This window comes from Hyperolius riggenbachi, chromosome 4 (assembly GCF_040937935.1).
Source record: "Hyperolius riggenbachi isolate aHypRig1 chromosome 4, aHypRig1.pri, whole genome shotgun sequence".
NCBI classification, from domain to species: domain Eukaryota; kingdom Metazoa; phylum Chordata; class Amphibia; order Anura; family Hyperoliidae; genus Hyperolius; species Hyperolius riggenbachi.
In genome coordinates, this window is record NC_090649.1 from 329,018,047 (window position 1) to 329,036,593 (window position 18,547).

At 43.0% G+C, this 18,547-nt stretch overlaps 1 protein-coding gene across 1 annotated transcript in view; it reads right to left on the reverse strand.

The window, feature by feature from the left end:
- Positions 1-18,547, reverse strand: part of KMO (kynurenine 3-monooxygenase) — a 106,084-nt gene that overhangs the window by 60,848 nt on the left and 26,689 nt on the right. Inside the window, exons 4-6 of the mRNA XM_068231781.1 lie at positions 15,745-15,834; positions 14,598-14,646; positions 13,066-13,153 (exon numbers count right to left, since the gene is read on the reverse strand). Coding sequence (XP_068087882.1) covers positions 13,066-13,153; positions 14,598-14,646; positions 15,745-15,834 — 227 coding nt within the window. The remainder of the gene's footprint in view (positions 1-13,065; positions 13,154-14,597; positions 14,647-15,744; positions 15,835-18,547) is intronic.

An 18,547-nucleotide genomic window follows, 5' to 3' on the forward strand; every position in this document is an offset into this window, starting at 1 on the left:
TGCACAGACCTATCACAATTTGATCTACAATCCCAAATTCTCACCCAAAAAAATTCATGGACCGCCAGTACCCCAAAAAAACTCATTAAGGACGCCAAATACAAAGCCAAACACCCACACCCACCCTCAGGAGAGACCCCACATACCAACAATATTGACCCACCAAGATGTATTACTCATTATAATGCCCAACACATCACCATATGCAATATACTAAAAAACAGATGGGACATTCTTATGCAGGACCCTTTTTTTGCGACCCTTGTTACCCAAAACACCATCAGTCACTTTCAGAAGGGCTCCAAACCTCCGCAATATCCTAGCACCTAGTAAACTAAGCACACCCACCAACTCATACTCGCCCACCACCCGACCACCACAGGAGCCTGGCTGCTCCCCCTGTATGAAGAATCGCTGCCTAGCATGCCAATTTATACGGCCTGGCTCATCATTCACATCAACCAACACAGGTATGGAATACCCCATTAAAAAACATCTGTCGTGTGAATCCAAGTATGTTATTTATCTCATCTCATGCCCTTGCCGCCTCCAGTACGTGGGGAGAACCACTCAATTGGCGCGGGGCAGAATCGGACAACATAAACGAAACATCACCAACAGTTTCCCCCTTCACAGCGTATCGCGGCACTTCAGCACTCACCACAATCACAATCCACTTTGCTTCAATATCACACTGATTGACTCAGTGGATGTCAAAACAATAAATGCCTCCGAACTTTTAAAAAAATATGAAATGTATTGGATCCAAACTCTCAAAACCCTGATCCCGGACGGCCTAAATGAAGTACTGGAAAAAATTTATTAAACACCCCTACTCCGTTTTTCTTTTAATTAGTCGCTCTCTTTTACCCTTGTTTTATGGATTTTGTTGGTATTTATACGTAATGATATAGAAATATTGACATTTGCATGATCTTTTGAATCACTGCCTTGTTGTGACCACATTTATACTAATCATATGGCCCCTTTTTATAATTATGTATGTATTTTTTATGTTTATATTTAATATATATTTTTTATATATTTTTTATTTTATTACGATACTCCTTTAAAGCCTTCATGTTTATTATATTCCCATATCATGTATATTTAATATGAATTATACTATGTGGCACAGTTTCCATATTATAGAGAGAATTCATTCACCATGCAAACCAATATGAGAATATGTTTTAACTTGCCAAATGTAATCACATTGATCATACAAGTTTTAGCCACTGGATGGCAGCATAACACCATTCTTACATAGCTGTTTAATACGTTGGTGTAAAATGTGTCTTTGATCTAATATTTTCTATATGCATAGATCATATGCTTAACGTTTTAACAATCTCATCGATTTGTATTATGCAGTTTATAATTTTTCTTACTGTTTTCTATATATATATATTTCTACAACGCAGGCAATGTGGGCATCTTGCCCTTGTTCACTATGGCGGATCGCCTCCACGCCTGCGCTTCATACTACATGCGTAATGCGTTCTTTCTGACGCATGCGCACTATTAGCAGAGGTACCCGGCGCCCGAAACCTTGCGCCATTATGCAAAGAGTGGCGTGAACAGTACAGATCACGCTTGCTCACTTTACATATTAACGTGGCGCGTCTTCTCGGCCGCCCCACGGACACTCCTACTCACAGCGGATTGGTTCTCAATCCGCTTACATCATCCCCGCCCACTTGCTCGATTTTCACACGCTGATAACACCGGCGTCTATCTCCAATACGTGGCAGCTCTTCATTAGCCACCAGCCTCAATACACCTATACCTATCTCCTCATTTAGCCATACCCCTTTGGCCACTAGGCACACGTTCCCAATACCAAACCCCGCCCACCCAAACCCTCCCACGCCTTCCATTGGCCCTTCCTCAAACCACACACATTTAAAAAGTGTTTGGCGCTCACAGCACTACACTGAGGCGCTAATCCCATTACTAGAGATCTCCTGGTAAGTGTTGCTTTTCAATCCATTGTTTTATACTGCTTTTCCCCACGTATTGTCTTGTAAAGATATATCTGACCCAGTACCTTTCTGCTTTTCCCAACGTGCTGTTTTGCAAAGATACACCTAACCCCATACCTTTTGTATCAGCCACCTCTCCCACCTGTTTACTAAGCCACTAATTCCCCATCATACAATACCCCAGTTCCAATGTAACCTATACCTTCTTTTGCCCAGTTATCTCCCCCTTCCTCTATTCCCTCCCCCCCCCCCCCCCCTACTCGTGCCACTCTATATACATATAACCCCCAATGAAATACTTTCATTAATGACGTAGTAACCTATGAACCTCCATTTTGAGATGTCCTCAGTACTGTTCTATTTATTAACTGTTTTCCTGCAGTAACTGTATAGCCCTCTTCACTGTGGTTTTTGTTTTTGTCCAAAGTTGTCCCCATTTTTTGCCTGATGAAGCGGGCTTGACCTGCGAAATGCGTTGCACTTTTATTTGAGGTACCGTATAATAAATTAATGTATTTATTTATATAAAACAGGTTATCTTGCCTGCTTTTGGGAGGCAAGCCCACCACTTCCTCCAAGCATTTTTAAAGATTTTATGATTTTTTTATCCTGCTGGCGCCTCTGTTCCACCTTCTAATACTCTTGAATATCAGGACCTTCTTATAGGACTCAACATACAGTATAAAGAAACAGCATCTGGTAAGGAACATTCTCTGTAAAAGTACCCATACACTATTTTAAGGTGCCAATACACTAAGTGAAGGTGTAGGCAAATCTACAGGTATGTGGGAGGGCGGGGGTCTAGAGCCAGTGACGATTCCCACCTGCTAATGCTGGTCTCCCCAATGCCCTATTGTAATGATCGCTGCTGCAGCAGCTATTGCTGGAAGTAGTGCTGCAGCTCAGGCAGTTCTGATGTCTTTCCATGCAAGCTGCATAGGTTTGTCTGTCTTTCCCTGCTGTCAGCTTGTGACTGATTATCATTCACCTGTGTGGGAATCTGCATGTCTGCTCCCATTGGATGACCTCAGTATAAAGATCTGCTTCCTGCAGGGTTTCCTTGGGTTTTCATAGCTTCAGCCTAAGCCAGTCTTGCTGTCGCTTTAGCCCCCGATCGTGTTTCTTGTTATAAAGATACTTTGCTGGTCTTTGCATTATATATTGGTTCATTGCCAATATATATGCATACCAGCACGTTTATTATTTTCCTTGTATTTGTGTTACGTTAATACATCAGTGTCGCTGATGTATACGTACACGAACTGTTTATATCCTGTGTGCAGTTAGTCAGCTTTCCAGCACGTTTTGGTAGGTTGCGCGTACCGTGACCACCCGTGCTGAGGTAGTTACCCTGCTTCTGGTTCTGTTTGTGGATTGCGTTCATCTCTGCGAAGAGATAACGAATCCTTCTGAATCCTGTCCTGTTACCGTTTGTGGATTGCGTTCATCTCTGCGAAGAGATAACGAATCCTTCTGAATCCTGTTCTGTTACTGTTTGTGGATTGCGTTCATCTCTGCGGAGAGATAACGAATCCTTCTGAATCCTGTTCTGTTACTGTTTGTGGATTGCGTTCATCTCTGCGAAGAGATAGCGAATCCTTCTGAGTCCTGTTCCCTGTATTACTCCAGTCCTAGTCAGCGTTCCTGCTTATGTCATATATCGGTTCATTACCGATATATACATATGTTAGTCAGACGTTACAAATAGTTTCATTGATAGCTGTAATTGTAATACGCTAGGAAAACATACTTATTGTATGTTTATCTGTGTTACGTTCATCTATCTTAATCCTGCTATTTTCTGACTGTCCTGTCCTGTCTTTGTGAGGCACGCCATCGCCGCATCGCATTGGCTGCCTCATTCCAGTCTGTCTGGTTTTGGACGCTTGCTGTCGCTAAGTAGCCGCTAGCTAGCAAGCGTTCATTCTGTCTACCTGTCCTGATCTCCTCAGTTCTGGTTTATGCGCTCAGCGCTACTTTGCGCTGAGACGTTATAACGAAAGCATTGTTTGTGGCTGTCAGATCTGCACCGGCTCTGTGCGCCACAATCTCCTATTGGAGTCAGTCCTCCCCTCCACTACACTAGGGATAGCCTGTTTCCTGGTGCTAGTGTGTGTACCTCCTCCACGCCAGCTCATGCGTTGCATGCTGACTGTGGAGAATACACCACCAAGCGTAACATTATGAAAACCCCATTACCAATCCCCATTGTGGGGGGGATTCCCAGAAAGTATGACACTGTTAATTATGGTTCCTGTTCCTTTAAGAAATTTGAAGAACTTAGCTCTGAAACAGAAAATGAGTTTTTCTCTGAATGTGCCAGGTTCCTGACCAATCCTGATCTCCAAGCGACTCCTGTTTCAACCTGGGCACTCCAACTAAGTTATATTTTGTTTAAAGGGGAATTATTCCAGTGGGCATTTGATGTTCTCAATCATTCCGATTTGAAAGATAGACCGCTGGAATTTCTAGCGTTTGTGATCCATAACTGGTTGCGCATAGATCCATTGACTTTTCCTCTTAATGAACTCCTGGCAGCAGGCCAATCAGCTGCTCCTTCAATTGCTTGCAAGAATGAGCAGCAAGCAGAAAGTGTTACTGATAATTTTCCTGCAGCTTTGAATAAATTACCAAAAACCGCAAGGTCAAAGGCAAAACGCAAACGTTCTAAGAAACGTGTCCAATCTGCAGAATCGTTATCCTTAGCGACTGAGACCTATAATGAGATTCTGCCATTAACAGATAATGAAATGCAATTGTCTTTCAGGGGAGTTAAATGGACTTATGAAACTACTAATGAACTTTCCTCCCTGGCTAGGGAAAATAAAGATTTTTGTTTAAAAGAATTATCTGAGTATGATTATGATGAGATATTACAGAGTATTGAACAAATCAACTTATTTGTGAACCAAGGGAAGTTTGCATACACTACAGTTCAACACTTGCTACAGGTATTGGAGATTCTTAAGAATAAGGAATCTGCCAATCACCTGCTAATTAACCCTATACATGTGCCTGCCACAATCATATCTGCAGACTGTGATCAGCCTAAATGTTTCGCTGTTAAGTATGCATGGGATCCTCCATTCGAGAGGGGAGAGATGGAAGCCCTGGTCTGTGAATGGAAGAATGATTCAAGTTCATTTTGTCAATTTTACAGTGCAAAAAGTGAAATGGTATTGAACGCATGCATTAAGTCAGCCTATAACCTAATAGAGGCTGGTGTGTGTAGGTATGACTGTGTGGCTCCCTTGATTGATGTGTGGGAACTGATTTTGGATGATTTTTATGTGACTCCGAATTCGCAAATTTGGCGTTCTGACCCGCCTGCTTCAGCACCTTTGGCTGATTCAGCAGGTGATTCGGAGCTCTTTTTGTGTGAAATTGAAGTTCCTGCAATTCCACCCTGTACCATGGATAACTCAGTGTTACTTCCCAGTAAAACAGAAGCCACTGATACATTCTTAACCTTGCCCTGCGCAAATTTCTCAGCAGAGAATCCAGAGGTCCTGCTGACTTCCGAGTCCAGCCTAGCCAGTACTCATGACTCTTTGTTTAGTGAAACAGACACCAGAAAAATCTTGCCTGTCTCTGCAAACACTTCTGCAGAAATTACCTGTGTTAATAAAGTTCAACTCCTGTCTGATCCAGCAGATGCCAATAGATGCACTACATCAGTTTCCGAGTCCCAGCAATTCCGTCTAGAAACATCAGAACCCCGGCATCTGAATTTTCCAATTTTACAAATGAATGGTGATTCAGATGCGCAAACATTGTGTCTTGATCTTCCTGTTTCTACACCTCGCTCTAGTTTCATGAATAGCTCAGAGCATCTGCTATGTGAACCTGAAATCGCAGAATTATTACCTTGTTCAGAAAATCTTCCAGTAAATTTGCCCTGTACCATGAATTGTGCAGTAGATCTCTCCAATGAAACTCAGGTCACAGAATCATTATGCTGTCTAGCAGGTGCTTCCATGGTTTTGCCCTGCAATATGGACTGTTCAGTGATCCTGTCCAGTGAAGCTGTGGTCGCAGAGTCTTATGCTTCACCCAGTACTTTGGATATTTCAAACCCTCTAGCAGAAGGGTCTGAGGCACTGCTTACCTCAGTTGGTGTTGCAGTAATATTCACTTGTCTAGCAGCTGTTTTGGAATTACAGTCTGCTCTAATAAAACTTGGTGAATTTCTGCCCAGCAAAGCAGAAGCCATTGAAATATTGTCCTCGTCAGCAATTGTGTTAGATACCTTGCCCTGTACACAGTCTGATTTAACCAATGTTGAGTCCCTCTCCAGTGTTGTAACAGCCGAGGAACTCCAGCCCTGTCCTCTGAATGTTTCAGAAGTCTTGCCCTGTAACATGGATAATTCTGATTCTCTGGTCAAAATAATAGAAATCTCAGAATTTCAGTCCAGTCTGATGTGTGTTCCTGAAACCCAGCCCTGTATCCTGAAAGATTCTGGTTCTCTGGCCGCTGTGGCAGAGGTTCCAGAGTCCCCTTCCTGTCCAGGGAATTCCTCAGTTTTGCCTAGTCCAGTGGGGGCTGCTGCAATGCTGACTTGTTCTGCAGCGCCTCATGAGCTCCAATCCAGTGTATTAGATGAGTCTCTGTCCAGTCCAGAGGTAGTTGTGGAGTCCCTATCTGGTTCAGTGCATACATCAGAAGATTTGTCCTGTCTTGTTAGTGCCCCTGAATCTGATTTGTTACTGACTTTGCTGGAATCAGCGACATCTAAGTCTGATCCTGCATTCTCGTGTAAAAATCCAGTAGTTGCGAAGTCTAGTCATGATGATTTTTTTTTGGCCAGTCCTGGTTTTGGTCCTGTCTTGGCTGACCCTGAGGCTCACAGTTCCTTGACATGCCCAGAGGTTTCTCTTGTGCCAGTGTGCCCAGATGTTCTTTGTGTGCCAGAATGCCCAAGTGTGTTTAAGGTGTTAGCGTGCTCTGATGCTTCCTTAGTGGGAACATGTTCTGATGTTGCCAGTCTGCCTGCATGCCCAGAGATGGTTCTGGTCCCTGAAAGCCCTGATATTGATGTTTGTCCTTGTGGCCCTGACTCGGGAATTGCCCTAGGTTCCATAGGGGTTCTTGATAGTTCTCCATGTGAGCCTAAGGGGCATTCTGACCTATGGGGATCTCTTTGGAGCTTCAAGGTGTTCTGGGAGGTCTCTGAGAAAACTTGTCCTGGTGCCTTGGACTGGTTCAACAGTGGGTTTTGTCTTGGTAAAGACAGTACCGGTGGGCATTGCAAAGGCTTTGGCGTTTCTGAACTGTTCCTGGAAGGCGGTGGGTATCGCTCAGGGAGTTTCGGAGGGCTTTCTTCTGGAAATCATGGTTCTGATGGGTGTCACACTGGGGCTTGTAGTACTGATGGGCATGGTTCTGTAGGTTCTGGTTCTGATGGGTCCAGTCTTGTGGGGACTGATTCTGGAATTCGGTCTTGCCGGGCTGTCCCGGTCATCATGAATTATCAGTCAGACTGTTTTGTTGGAAATTTCAGTTTTGAAAAGCGTCTGGAATCCGCTTTTAAAGGCGGGGGTACTGTAATGATCGCTGCTGCAGCAGCTATTGCTGGAAGTAGTGCTGCAGCTCAGGCAGTTCTGATGTCTTTCCATGCAAGCTGCATAGGTTTGTCTGTCTTTCCCTGCTGTCAGCTTGTGACTGATTATCATTCACCTGTGTGGGAATCTGCATGTCTGCTCCCATTGGATGACCTCAGTATAAAGATCTGCTTCCTGCAGGGTTTCCTTGGGTTTTCATAGCTTCAGCCTAAGCCAGTCTTGCTGTCGCTTTAGCCCCCGATCGTGTTTCTTGTTATAAAGATACTTTGCTGGTCTTTGCATTATATATTGGTTCATTGCCAATATATATGCATACCAGCACGTTTATTATTTTCCTTGTATTTGTGTTACGTTAATACATCAGTGTCGCTGATGTATACGTACACGAACTGTTTATATCCTGTGTGCAGTTAGTCAGCTTTCCAGCACGTTTTGGTAGGTTGCGCGTACCGTGACCACCCGTGCTGAGGTAGTTACCCTGCTTCTGGTTCTGTTTGTGGATTGCGTTCATCTCTGCGAAGAGATAACGAATCCTTCTGAATCCTGTCCTGTTACCGTTTGTGGATTGCGTTCATCTCTGCGAAGAGATAACGAATCCTTCTGAATCCTGTTCTGTTACTGTTTGTGGATTGCGTTCATCTCTGCGGAGAGATAACGAATCCTTCTGAATCCTGTTCTGTTACTGTTTGTGGATTGCGTTCATCTCTGCGAAGAGATAGCGAATCCTTCTGAGTCCTGTTCCCTGTATTACTCCAGTCCTAGTCAGCGTTCCTGCTTATGTCATATATCGGTTCATTGCCGATATATACATATGTTAGTCAGACGTTACAAATAGTTTCATTGATAGCTGTAATTGTAATACGCTAGGAAAACATACTTATTGTATGTTTATCTGTGTTACGTTCATCTATCTTAATCCTGCTATTTTCTGACTGTCCTGTCCTGTCTTTGTGAGGCACGCCATCGCCGCATCGCATTGGCTGCCTCATTCCAGTCTGTCTGGTTTTGGACGCTTGCTGTCGCTAAGTAGCCGCTAGCTAGCAAGCGTTCATTCTGTCTACCTGTCCTGATCTCCTCAGTTCTGGTTTATGCGCTCAGCGCTACTTTGCGCTGAGACGTTATAACGAAAGCATTGTTTGTGGCTGTCAGATCTGCACCGGCTCTGTGCGCCACAATCTCCTATTGGAGTCAGTCCTCCCCTCCACTACACTAGGGATAGCCTGTTTCCTGGTGCTAGTGTGTGTACCTCCTCCACGCCAGCTCATGCGTTGCATGCTGACTGTGGAGAATACACCACCAAGCGTAACACCTATGCAGAGTATTACCACCAGGGCCGGTTTAAGCCACACGGGGGCCCTGGGGAAAAAGTAACTTGGGGGGCCCCCTACATCACCCCCTCCAAGCAAAGTCAGCCCCCGAACTGACTGCTGCCCCTCGTGGTCGCGCATAGACTTCTCCCATGGCCCCAGCACATTGTGTAGCTCAGCTGCCTTGCAATAACTCACCTGTATCAGCTGCTCCATCCTGTGCTTTGCCTTCAGCCCTGCTGCCTGTGTCTCTTCCATCCGCCACATGTTACATGTAAATAACATGCACAGGGTCATAGAGGCAGGCAGCGTGGCTGAAGAGGGAGCACAGGATGGAGCTGCTGCAGGGACAGGTAAGTTATTACAAGGCAGCTGGGTAGGGGTGTAAGTACATCAGGCCCCTCTGCAGAGATTTGTTGGTGGACACCCCCCTTGGACCAGAACCATACCAGCAGAATCAATCTGTAAAGAAATTAAGAGAGTGTCGCCCAAGAATGTCCCACAAAGCTACGTATGCTATGTTCCAACACGGTATTCAGTCAACTATTCAGACATTTAAAAAAAAAAAAATCACCAGGATTGCACTTTTATTTCGCTTTCCTGTAGGACAAGAAGACACCCAGCACTAGGGGAAGAGGGAAACAAAGGTGAATGAGGGAGGGCTGGTGCCAACCAAGAGGGCTTCTAAACGATCGACAGGGATTTGAAAAGCGCTTGGCTAATGTTACCCTATGACTGTGTTCTCACAGCAGCATTGTGATTTTTTTCAAGATCGCAAACACACAGCATATAGCATTTTTTGGAGCTATTCATAAAAAAAAAAAAAAAAAAAATCGCTCTGAAAATAGTTTCACAAAATCGCACTCACAAATTACTAGCGATTGCTATTGTGATTTTGGCGTGCACTAGCCCAGAGAGAGGAGGAATTGAGAGAAATTGAGAATAGCCTGAAATGGAGCAGAGAGCTTATCTGTATTGCAGTCTCACCTCACACAGAGGCTACTTGCCTGTAATAGGACTCCTGTCCCTGCTGGTCTCTCACACAAGTCAGAAAATAACCCTCCTGGACAGTCAAAAACTTTTCAACTTGTATAACACCTTATCCACACATGCAGTCATAACATTGGGAAGAGACCAGAACGATTTTTGCTCACGGACCCTTCAGGCAAGCTCTGCATCATGCTGTGTATATTTATCAGCTTGCTTGCCCTCTAATTGCACTTTTATCAGCTAACCTAATGTTTCACATTGCCTTACAACAACAAACCTGAGTGAATACACCAGACCAGCCCTAAATCACTGAAAGGCGGCCTGGGGGGAGATTGCCCCCCTTCCCCCCTGGCCAGTGTGGGCCTGCCTGCCACTGCAGCTGAGCTGAACATGCAGGCATATGGGAGCAGTTAGAAAGACCACCTGGAGGCCCAGCAGAGGTCAGAGGCCCCGGGGCAAATGCCCCCTTTGCCTCTATGGTAGCGCCGGCTCTGATTACCACAGCAAAGCACTCTCACTCACCTCTCCAGCTGCTACGGGCATCAGGAAATGATGGCAGCACAGAGGAGGAAGCATGCCAGCTGGAGAGATGAGTGAGATAGAAATGTCTCACTCAGTGCAAACTTCAAAGAGTCTGTATTGTAAGGAGAGTCCAGATTTCTTCCATGTATGCAAAGAATTCATAGCTAGCTGATAATTACAATATCAAAACACCTTTTTTTTTTTTAACAAAATTGGAATATCACTTTAAATCTATGTATCTTTATTACACACAAGTAGAACAAGCCTCTTCTTTAGATATAAAATATGCCAGTCAAGCCAGCAGGTGCACCTTCAAAACATGTAACATTTATTTGTAATATTTTACATTTTGTTTAAATAAAGGTATCATTTATTAAGCAGATCGAAACAAACAAAATACCAATTGAGTGTTTCATGGCCTAGTAATCCTATGCATAAAACATGACTTTTAATAGTAATGTCAATAAATAGTGAAGTGATGTAGCATAAAAAGTCCTTTATGGACTGTCCATAGCCGAACGCACGTTTCTCTGACAGGACAAAAAAACCTGTGATACATACCTGGATGTGGCTGTATATATGCTTCTTATAATATACAGAGGAAGGAAGCACCGCTCACCACTCTGCCATAAGCAGCCAGAGCAGGACCACTGGCAGCCAGGCCATATCAGCGACATAGAAAAATGGAAAGATCCTTTCAACAGGTGTAGTAAACGTCTGATTTTTATTGAAGAAAAATCCAGCTGGACATAGATTAGCTCACGTGTATCGGAGCCTCACAGTTGCTCCTTAGTCATAGCTAAAAGTGCTCTCGCAGGAGCCACAATTTATATGCATAGAGACAAACCCACAAATGGGCGGTCTTCACATATAAGCTACAGGTAAACACTTTTTCTCTTAAAGATATCTCACATGAATAACAAACTGTAATAGATAGCGGAGATGCCGCCGCAGCGGTGAGCGGCATGGCGGCTGTCTCCACGTCTCAGTTACATGGTGGAGTTTTGCCTGGTCCTTCAGTTGCACATAGACTGAGGGCTACGCGCGCGCCAGGCGACAGGACCTTTATGCGAATAGAAGGGGAGTCAGCTGATCGGCCGGTCAGCTGACTCCAGCAGTGCTCCTGATTGGCCGAGTGACTGGTGCGGTGCTGTGGGGCGCTCTCAGTATATATAGGACCTGCCTGTCAGTAGCTCCTTGTCTGCTTTTGCAAATGCTACGTGTTAGCACTCAGACCTTAGTCAGATCCCAAAGTGTGCTAGAACCAGCAGGAGCTGTGGATCCACACTTAGTCAGATTCTGTTGATAGCTTAAGTACTAATTGAATTGTATTATTTGTTATGACCTTCTGCTAGCCTTGACTACTCTTCTGCCTACTGATTCTGTGCTTCTGCCTATCTGATCCTGTTGCCGACTCAGCCTGAACACTACTCTGATTTAAGCCTTCTGTCTTTGTACCGTATCTGTCCGTTTGTTGCCGAACCTGCTTGTCTGACTCTTCTGCCCTCACCAGTGAACCTAGTCCCTGGTGAGGGATTCTCTGTACAGCTTAATCACCTGCTCCTCAGGTGACTAGTAAACTATGGTACTGTCCTCATCACCTGCTCCTCAGGTGATTAGGAGCTGCAGTACAGTCTTGATCTCCTGCCCCTCAGGTGATCACCTGCTGCAGTACAGTCTGAATCACTCGCTCCACGGGTGATCAGTATACGTTGTCTTACTGTGCACCACCCTCTCCTCGGGTGAACTGATTACTAGTTCATCTGCATCTCCAGCTTGCTGGAGTGCGGATCCCTGTGTTCTATGGAGATATCTCCCTCTACCAGCTCCTCTAGGGGAGTTGGTATCTCTATCTGTATTACTGTTGCACCAAACACCTATCTTTACATCTGGTTGTCCTGTGTCTCGCTGTACTCGCATTATTGGTGATTCTGCAGATCACCACATAATCAGGTATAGTATCTGTATTATTGGTGATACTGCAGATCACCAATAATCAGATAATCTGTTCTTCCTGACACCAATCGTTACACGAACCAAGTATAACAAAGTACAAAAGTGCTCACATTAGGAACATAGGTATATCATAGACAGTTTGTAAAACAAGTAAGTAGACTTCTTTGTTTTACAAACTGTTTACCCGTAGCTTATATGTGAAGACCGTCCATTTGCGGGTGTGTCTCTATGCATATAAATAATATCTGCTGTGTCCAGCTGGATTTTCCTTTAAATGAAAATTGGACTTTTACTACACCTGTTACGTGGCTCTTTCCATTTTTCTATGTTGCTTTTTTTTTATATAAACCGTCATGTATTCACAGACTATGAACACAGAAAAAAAACCTATGAAGAAGCGACCTGTTCATAGGTTGCGAAACGTGCGTTAGGCTATTGACATTATGACCAACGTATATTAAGGACTTTTTTATGCTATATCACTTGTATAACTATTTATTGGCATTACTATTAAAAGTTATGTTTTATGCATAAGATCACAAGGCAGTGAAACCCTCAATTTGTATTTTGTTCGTTTCTGATCTTGTATTCAGACGGGTGGCCTCCTTTCTTCCCCAGATGCGAATACCAATATTTAATATTTATTAAACAGTTAATTAAAAAAGCATCACAATGCATAATAATGTATAGGATTATTTTGAACTCCACTGCATTTTAACATAAAATTAATACACTACTTACCTCTGAAAAACCATTGTAGCAGACTCAACATTGCAATCTTTTAATTTATGTTCAAAATGTATCTTCACATTTGAATACTTCTCTGCAGCTGTTTTAGAAATAAAATAAAAACCAAGAAAGAAAATTAATCATTTTACAGGGAATAAAAAAAATACTGTGCTGTAGCTTCCTAAAGTGCTAGTTCCCTTATATAGTGAGCCACTGACCTGGAATAGTATGCAACCAATACATCTGGAAACTCCGAGTTACTGTTCATACTAAGCAAATACATGGATTAAGAGGTATGGGGCTGAGAGCCTGACACCAAAAGTGATGAAGGTCAAAGAAAGCAGCCAGGCCAGAGATTACAAAACTAAACACAGTCAGGAAATCCAAGAATCCATCAACCGTGCCACTGCTACGGTATCCATTATTACTACTCCAATAATCTTATTTACAGGCAGTGTTTGAGTCATTTTATCTGTGCAACTTTGGGTTTAGGTCTGAGCCTTGTTTTACATCAAGCTGGAATTACTGCGGTTCTTTCAGCTATTTTGTTCATAAAGGTTTTTAGCGGAAAAATGCATCTTTATAAGATGATGCATATATAAAATGTCTGGCTTTTTCAAATTATTATTATTATGATGCATGCCCAGTGTGTAAAACATTGGACTTCAGAAGTGCCACGTCAACGTCACTAATTCCTGACAAACTCCTCTCCACATGCCTGTGTCCCTACCATCTGCATTGGTTTAGTTAGCTGGGAGGATGTCTTCCACACTCAATCTCCATCCAATAGTTTTTGTCGCAGGGTAGAAGTCATTTACCCAGTGGTGACATACAGAATTAAGGCGAGAGCTTGAGGTCCATCTGATTAATAGGGTAGACCTGGAAAAGCTCTAGCACCGATGCCCACGCTAGACACTTGCCTATATTAGGCAATGTGCCCAGACAAAAGGGAACACTTGTAATTTGTTATAACCATGTGTCCATTAAACATCGTTTTAAAGTGTATGCAATGGAAGCTCCATTTATTTTATAATGTGTACTGACGGAAGAGGACTCAATATTGTAGATTGGTGTCCTGGAGGAGACAGGTCTTTGTGAACTTTACATTGCACATTTTTCTTTTTTGGCTTTACTGGATCCATTGACAGTTCCATGCAATTGCTCAAGGTTCGAGAATGAGTGAGGTGCACATACAATGGAGGAGAGGGGGCACTACATATCCGCCACCCTTTTCTCCTCTGAAGACACTGAGTCACGCTCATTTCCGGTCTGCAGGAACTGAAGCTTTTTGAGTCTTGTCTCTGCCTCTAATACTTTTGGCCAAAGACCCTGAACAAGCATGCATACCAGATGTTTGACTAAAATTTGTCAGGATTTGCCGCATGCTTGTTGTTTCAAGTGTGTGATTCAGACACTAATGATGCCTGAAAGATCATCAGGACGCCAGTCACCTGGTATTGTTTAAAAGGGAATATGACAGCCTCCATATTCCTCTTACTTAAGGTGTCCTTTAAGCTATTTACAATAAATCATGTAAGACTTACCATTAAGTAGTTCTTTGTTCAGACCTGCTCGATCAACTGACAGGATGTACTAAAATGTAAAGAATTGTTACTGTAATTAGCATGACAGCCTCATCTGGATTAATATTCCCTGCATGAAACACTAAATACAAAATGTATTTTATTTTTATTATGTCTACATATACTGAATGTGTCAACTTGATAGAAGATTCTCAGTGGTTGACTCATTGAGAGAGGAGGAACAACAATCAGAGGAAATGTACAGCAATTGTCTAAAACAGCCAATCAAAAATTCTTATTTTAATACTTATTTAATTTGCTACAATGTGATTGGTTGTTCAGGGCAGATGCTGCATTTTTTTTTCTCAGATCCACATTTTTATTGCATATTATTTGATAAATGCACCCTGAATCTACCACACATACACACACACCATTTGAAAGAGGAATTCTGCAGCACACACCAGAATGCCAATGATCTTCTTTTATTGTAAAATATGAAAAATTGGTGAAAGAAAGCTATATATTTTACAATAAAGGAATATTATTGGCATTCCAGTTCCTGCAGAATACCTCTTTCAGACTGTTACTACCAGTGTTTGGCTGAACACCTCCTCCTCACTACCTGCACCTGGGTCATCCAAGCCTAGGAAGTGGAAACCGTTTTCTAACTTCCAAGCTTAAAAAACATTTAACAGCAATCGGCAAATGAGTGCTTGCAGGAGAGGAATGAAAACAGGAGAGGAACGTACAACACGCAGGGGTATGTGTTTCCACCATGAACATACCTCTGTGCTTACCTTAGGTAGCTTTTCCTCTGGTCAGGTATACTTTAAGCCAACCATGTATGAAGCGTGACAGTGACTCCTTATGTACTCTGTAACATGCTGTTTAACTACTGGTACTTAATACATGCAGGAAATAAAGGTTGTGCTTCCACCCCATCACCTCAGTGCAGTGAATGAGCTGTGTTCTGTTTCAGCTGCTGCTAACAAAGCAAAACCTTTCTGTTTTGGGAAGGTAGCAGGAAGCAGCAAGGATCACATGACCCATATTTAAATAGACCTACAAGGTAATTAGTCAAATAATAAATAATATTAATGCTTAAACTCAGAATGTAGTTGCATTAAACTAGATTGCTACCTCTAGTCGTGTTTTAAGCAATTACCTGGTGTTGCTTTCCGTATGGAATAGAGTATTTTTTCCCATTCACTGAATGAATCATTCTTCCATACATTGGAATGCCCTTTGATACAATCTGCAGACAAAAAAAAGAAAAAACAAAAAGTATTCAACTTTCCTATGATTGATTGATCATTCACTCCTCTGTTGATGCTATTGAGAAAAAGGCAAACAACTATTGTCAAGATTCTGCTTTTCATTACTGCTGTGTAGATTTAAAGGGAACCTAAAACTGAGGAAGTGTAACGATCGGTGTCAGCACACAGAAAGAATCTGATCATTGGTGATCTGCAGTATCACCAAGAATACAGATATATACCTGATTATTGAGGATCTGCAGAATCACCAATAATACAGATCTAGTACTAACCTCTGGACACCTGTACATAACGTGAGTGTTTGGTGCAACAGTATACTTTGAGTAACCCACCTGATGAGCAGGTGGTCCTTGGCATTATGGACAATACTGCTCTTTTAGAGAAGCACAAGAACCCTCCAGCAGCCTGAGATCTTCCAAGGGGTAGAGTCTCAGGCTGAAGTAGGAAGGGCCAGAAAGTGAGTGACACCTGAAGGTGGATGTCGCTAACTGATCTGGAGACTATCTCCTAAAGAGGGGAGATAGCTCTCGAGGTCGGGCAAGCCGGGTCGGCAACACACGGACAAATAAAGTACAAAGACAGAACGCTGGTTCGGTATCCAAGACAGGCAGGGTTGGCAACAGATAATCAGATATGCGTGGTACCGAATCAGCGAGCATAGGGATAGTCAGGAAAGCAATAGGTCATAACAGATATCAAACAATGCCTAGTCTTGGGTGTGAGGTCCGTGGTCTCTACACCCTGGAACTAGTCTGAAGTATAACAGAATGATAACACAAGTTCCCTAGTCTTGGGTGTGAGGTCCGTGGTCTCTACACCCTGGAACTAGTCTGAAGTATAACACAATAATAACACAGTAGTAATCTGGCTCAGGGTGAATTCCCAGGTCCTCCTGGTTCAAACACACTGTTGGATCTGACTAAGGTCTGAGTGCTTCCACGTAGTGTTCGCAACGGCAGACAACTTGTGACTGTCCAGCCGTAACTATATATAGAGTAGAGCTCTCTGGCGCCACCGCTAAGTGATAGACCAATAGTCACTAGCTCTGAGGTCAGCTGACCAGCCTGGTCAGCTGATCCCCCCTTGGTCGTCATAAAAGATCTGCCTCTCAGTATTCCTGAATCTGTGTGAACTAACAGACCCAGCCACACCAGCCGCATGCTGCTGTGAGCAAACCGCCACACTGGACGCGGAACCAGCCGCCCCGCTATCAGTACATGCGGCGGCCCTTCCGCGTTCACTCCCAGTACCAGACGCATGCCTCTGCGTGCAAACCGCCGCGCTGGACGCGGAATTAGCGGCCTTGCTGTCAGCACACGCGGCGGCTTTTCCGCGTTCTCTCACAGGAAGACATGGATTTTTCCTTTTAAAATAATACCAGTTGCCTGACTCTCCTGCTGATCCTGTGTCTCTAATACTTTTAGCCACAGCCACTCAACAAGCATGCAGATCAGGTGCTCTGACTGAAGTCAGACTGGATTAGCTGCATGCTTGTTTCAGGTGTGTGACTCAGCCAGTACTGCAGCTAAAGAGATCAGAAAGAGATAAGCAGGACTGACAAGCAGCGGGTATTGTTTAAAATTAAACATCCATATCCCTCTCAGTTAAGGTTCCCTTTAACATTTTCCTCCATGTTGGTAAAGTTCAAAAAGAGCAGCATGATCTCAACTGATATCATGTATAATGAAATGTCTGACTGGAGAACAGATGTATTCCTCTTCTAGCATCTAATCAGCTTTTCTTTCCCATTGCTACGGCAATTTAATTCATCTACAGTAGTATAGAAATAAATTGATTTGCAGTTGTTGATTCATGTATTTGTTGTTGCAAAAGTGCTGTTAACGAGCCCATACAGAGGAGAGGCTTGAGAGGATTAAACGTTAGTCCCACAATAAAGTAATTTAGAACTGTGGGGTTAGTTCCTTTTAGCCCTCAACAAAATTCTATTGGTTCCAGGTTTCCATGAAACAAGCTGTCTATAAGATGGATCCTTTAACTCCATGAAATAAATAGGCTATGTGTGAGCTATAAACCAGTAGATATATGCCTTAATTTTCAGGGACAAACATGAATGATTTGCATATTTAATCACGGTCCTGAAATAATACATTATTATTTTGATTGTAAAGGAGTACATTTCAACTGTGAAATGTGCACAATAGCCATATCAGTATTATGTACAACTAGGTTCATTCAGCTCCCAACAAATAGAAAGAATTGGCTTTGGAACTTGAGTGCACCCTCTTGCTACCAACATTGTTTGCACAGCCAGATAAAAGGGTTTTACTCCTCTGTACTTTTCATAAGGGCCTGGTCTAATTAAACTGCTGTTTGACTGCCTCATTTGGATACCTAAAGAGTTTTTATAACACTTGCAATGAAAAAAAATAAAATGTGAACACTGGCAAGTTAATTGTTGAAATAGGGGCTGTAAAAGTGGTATATATTATTTTTATGTACATATATAACTGAATATACTGTATTTTTTTCAATTATTGATATACTTTGCATAAATGAAATGAACACCACACTCCTCCAAACAGAACATACACATCCTCCCAGCTACTGCACTGTCTTCCTTTGTCTAGGCTCAAATACCCCTAGAAAATGCCTCCCTCTAATCAAGAACAATGGATGGGAGTGTGAGTGGAGCTATCTGTATCTCTTCCCACAAGCCGCAATATTTAATCT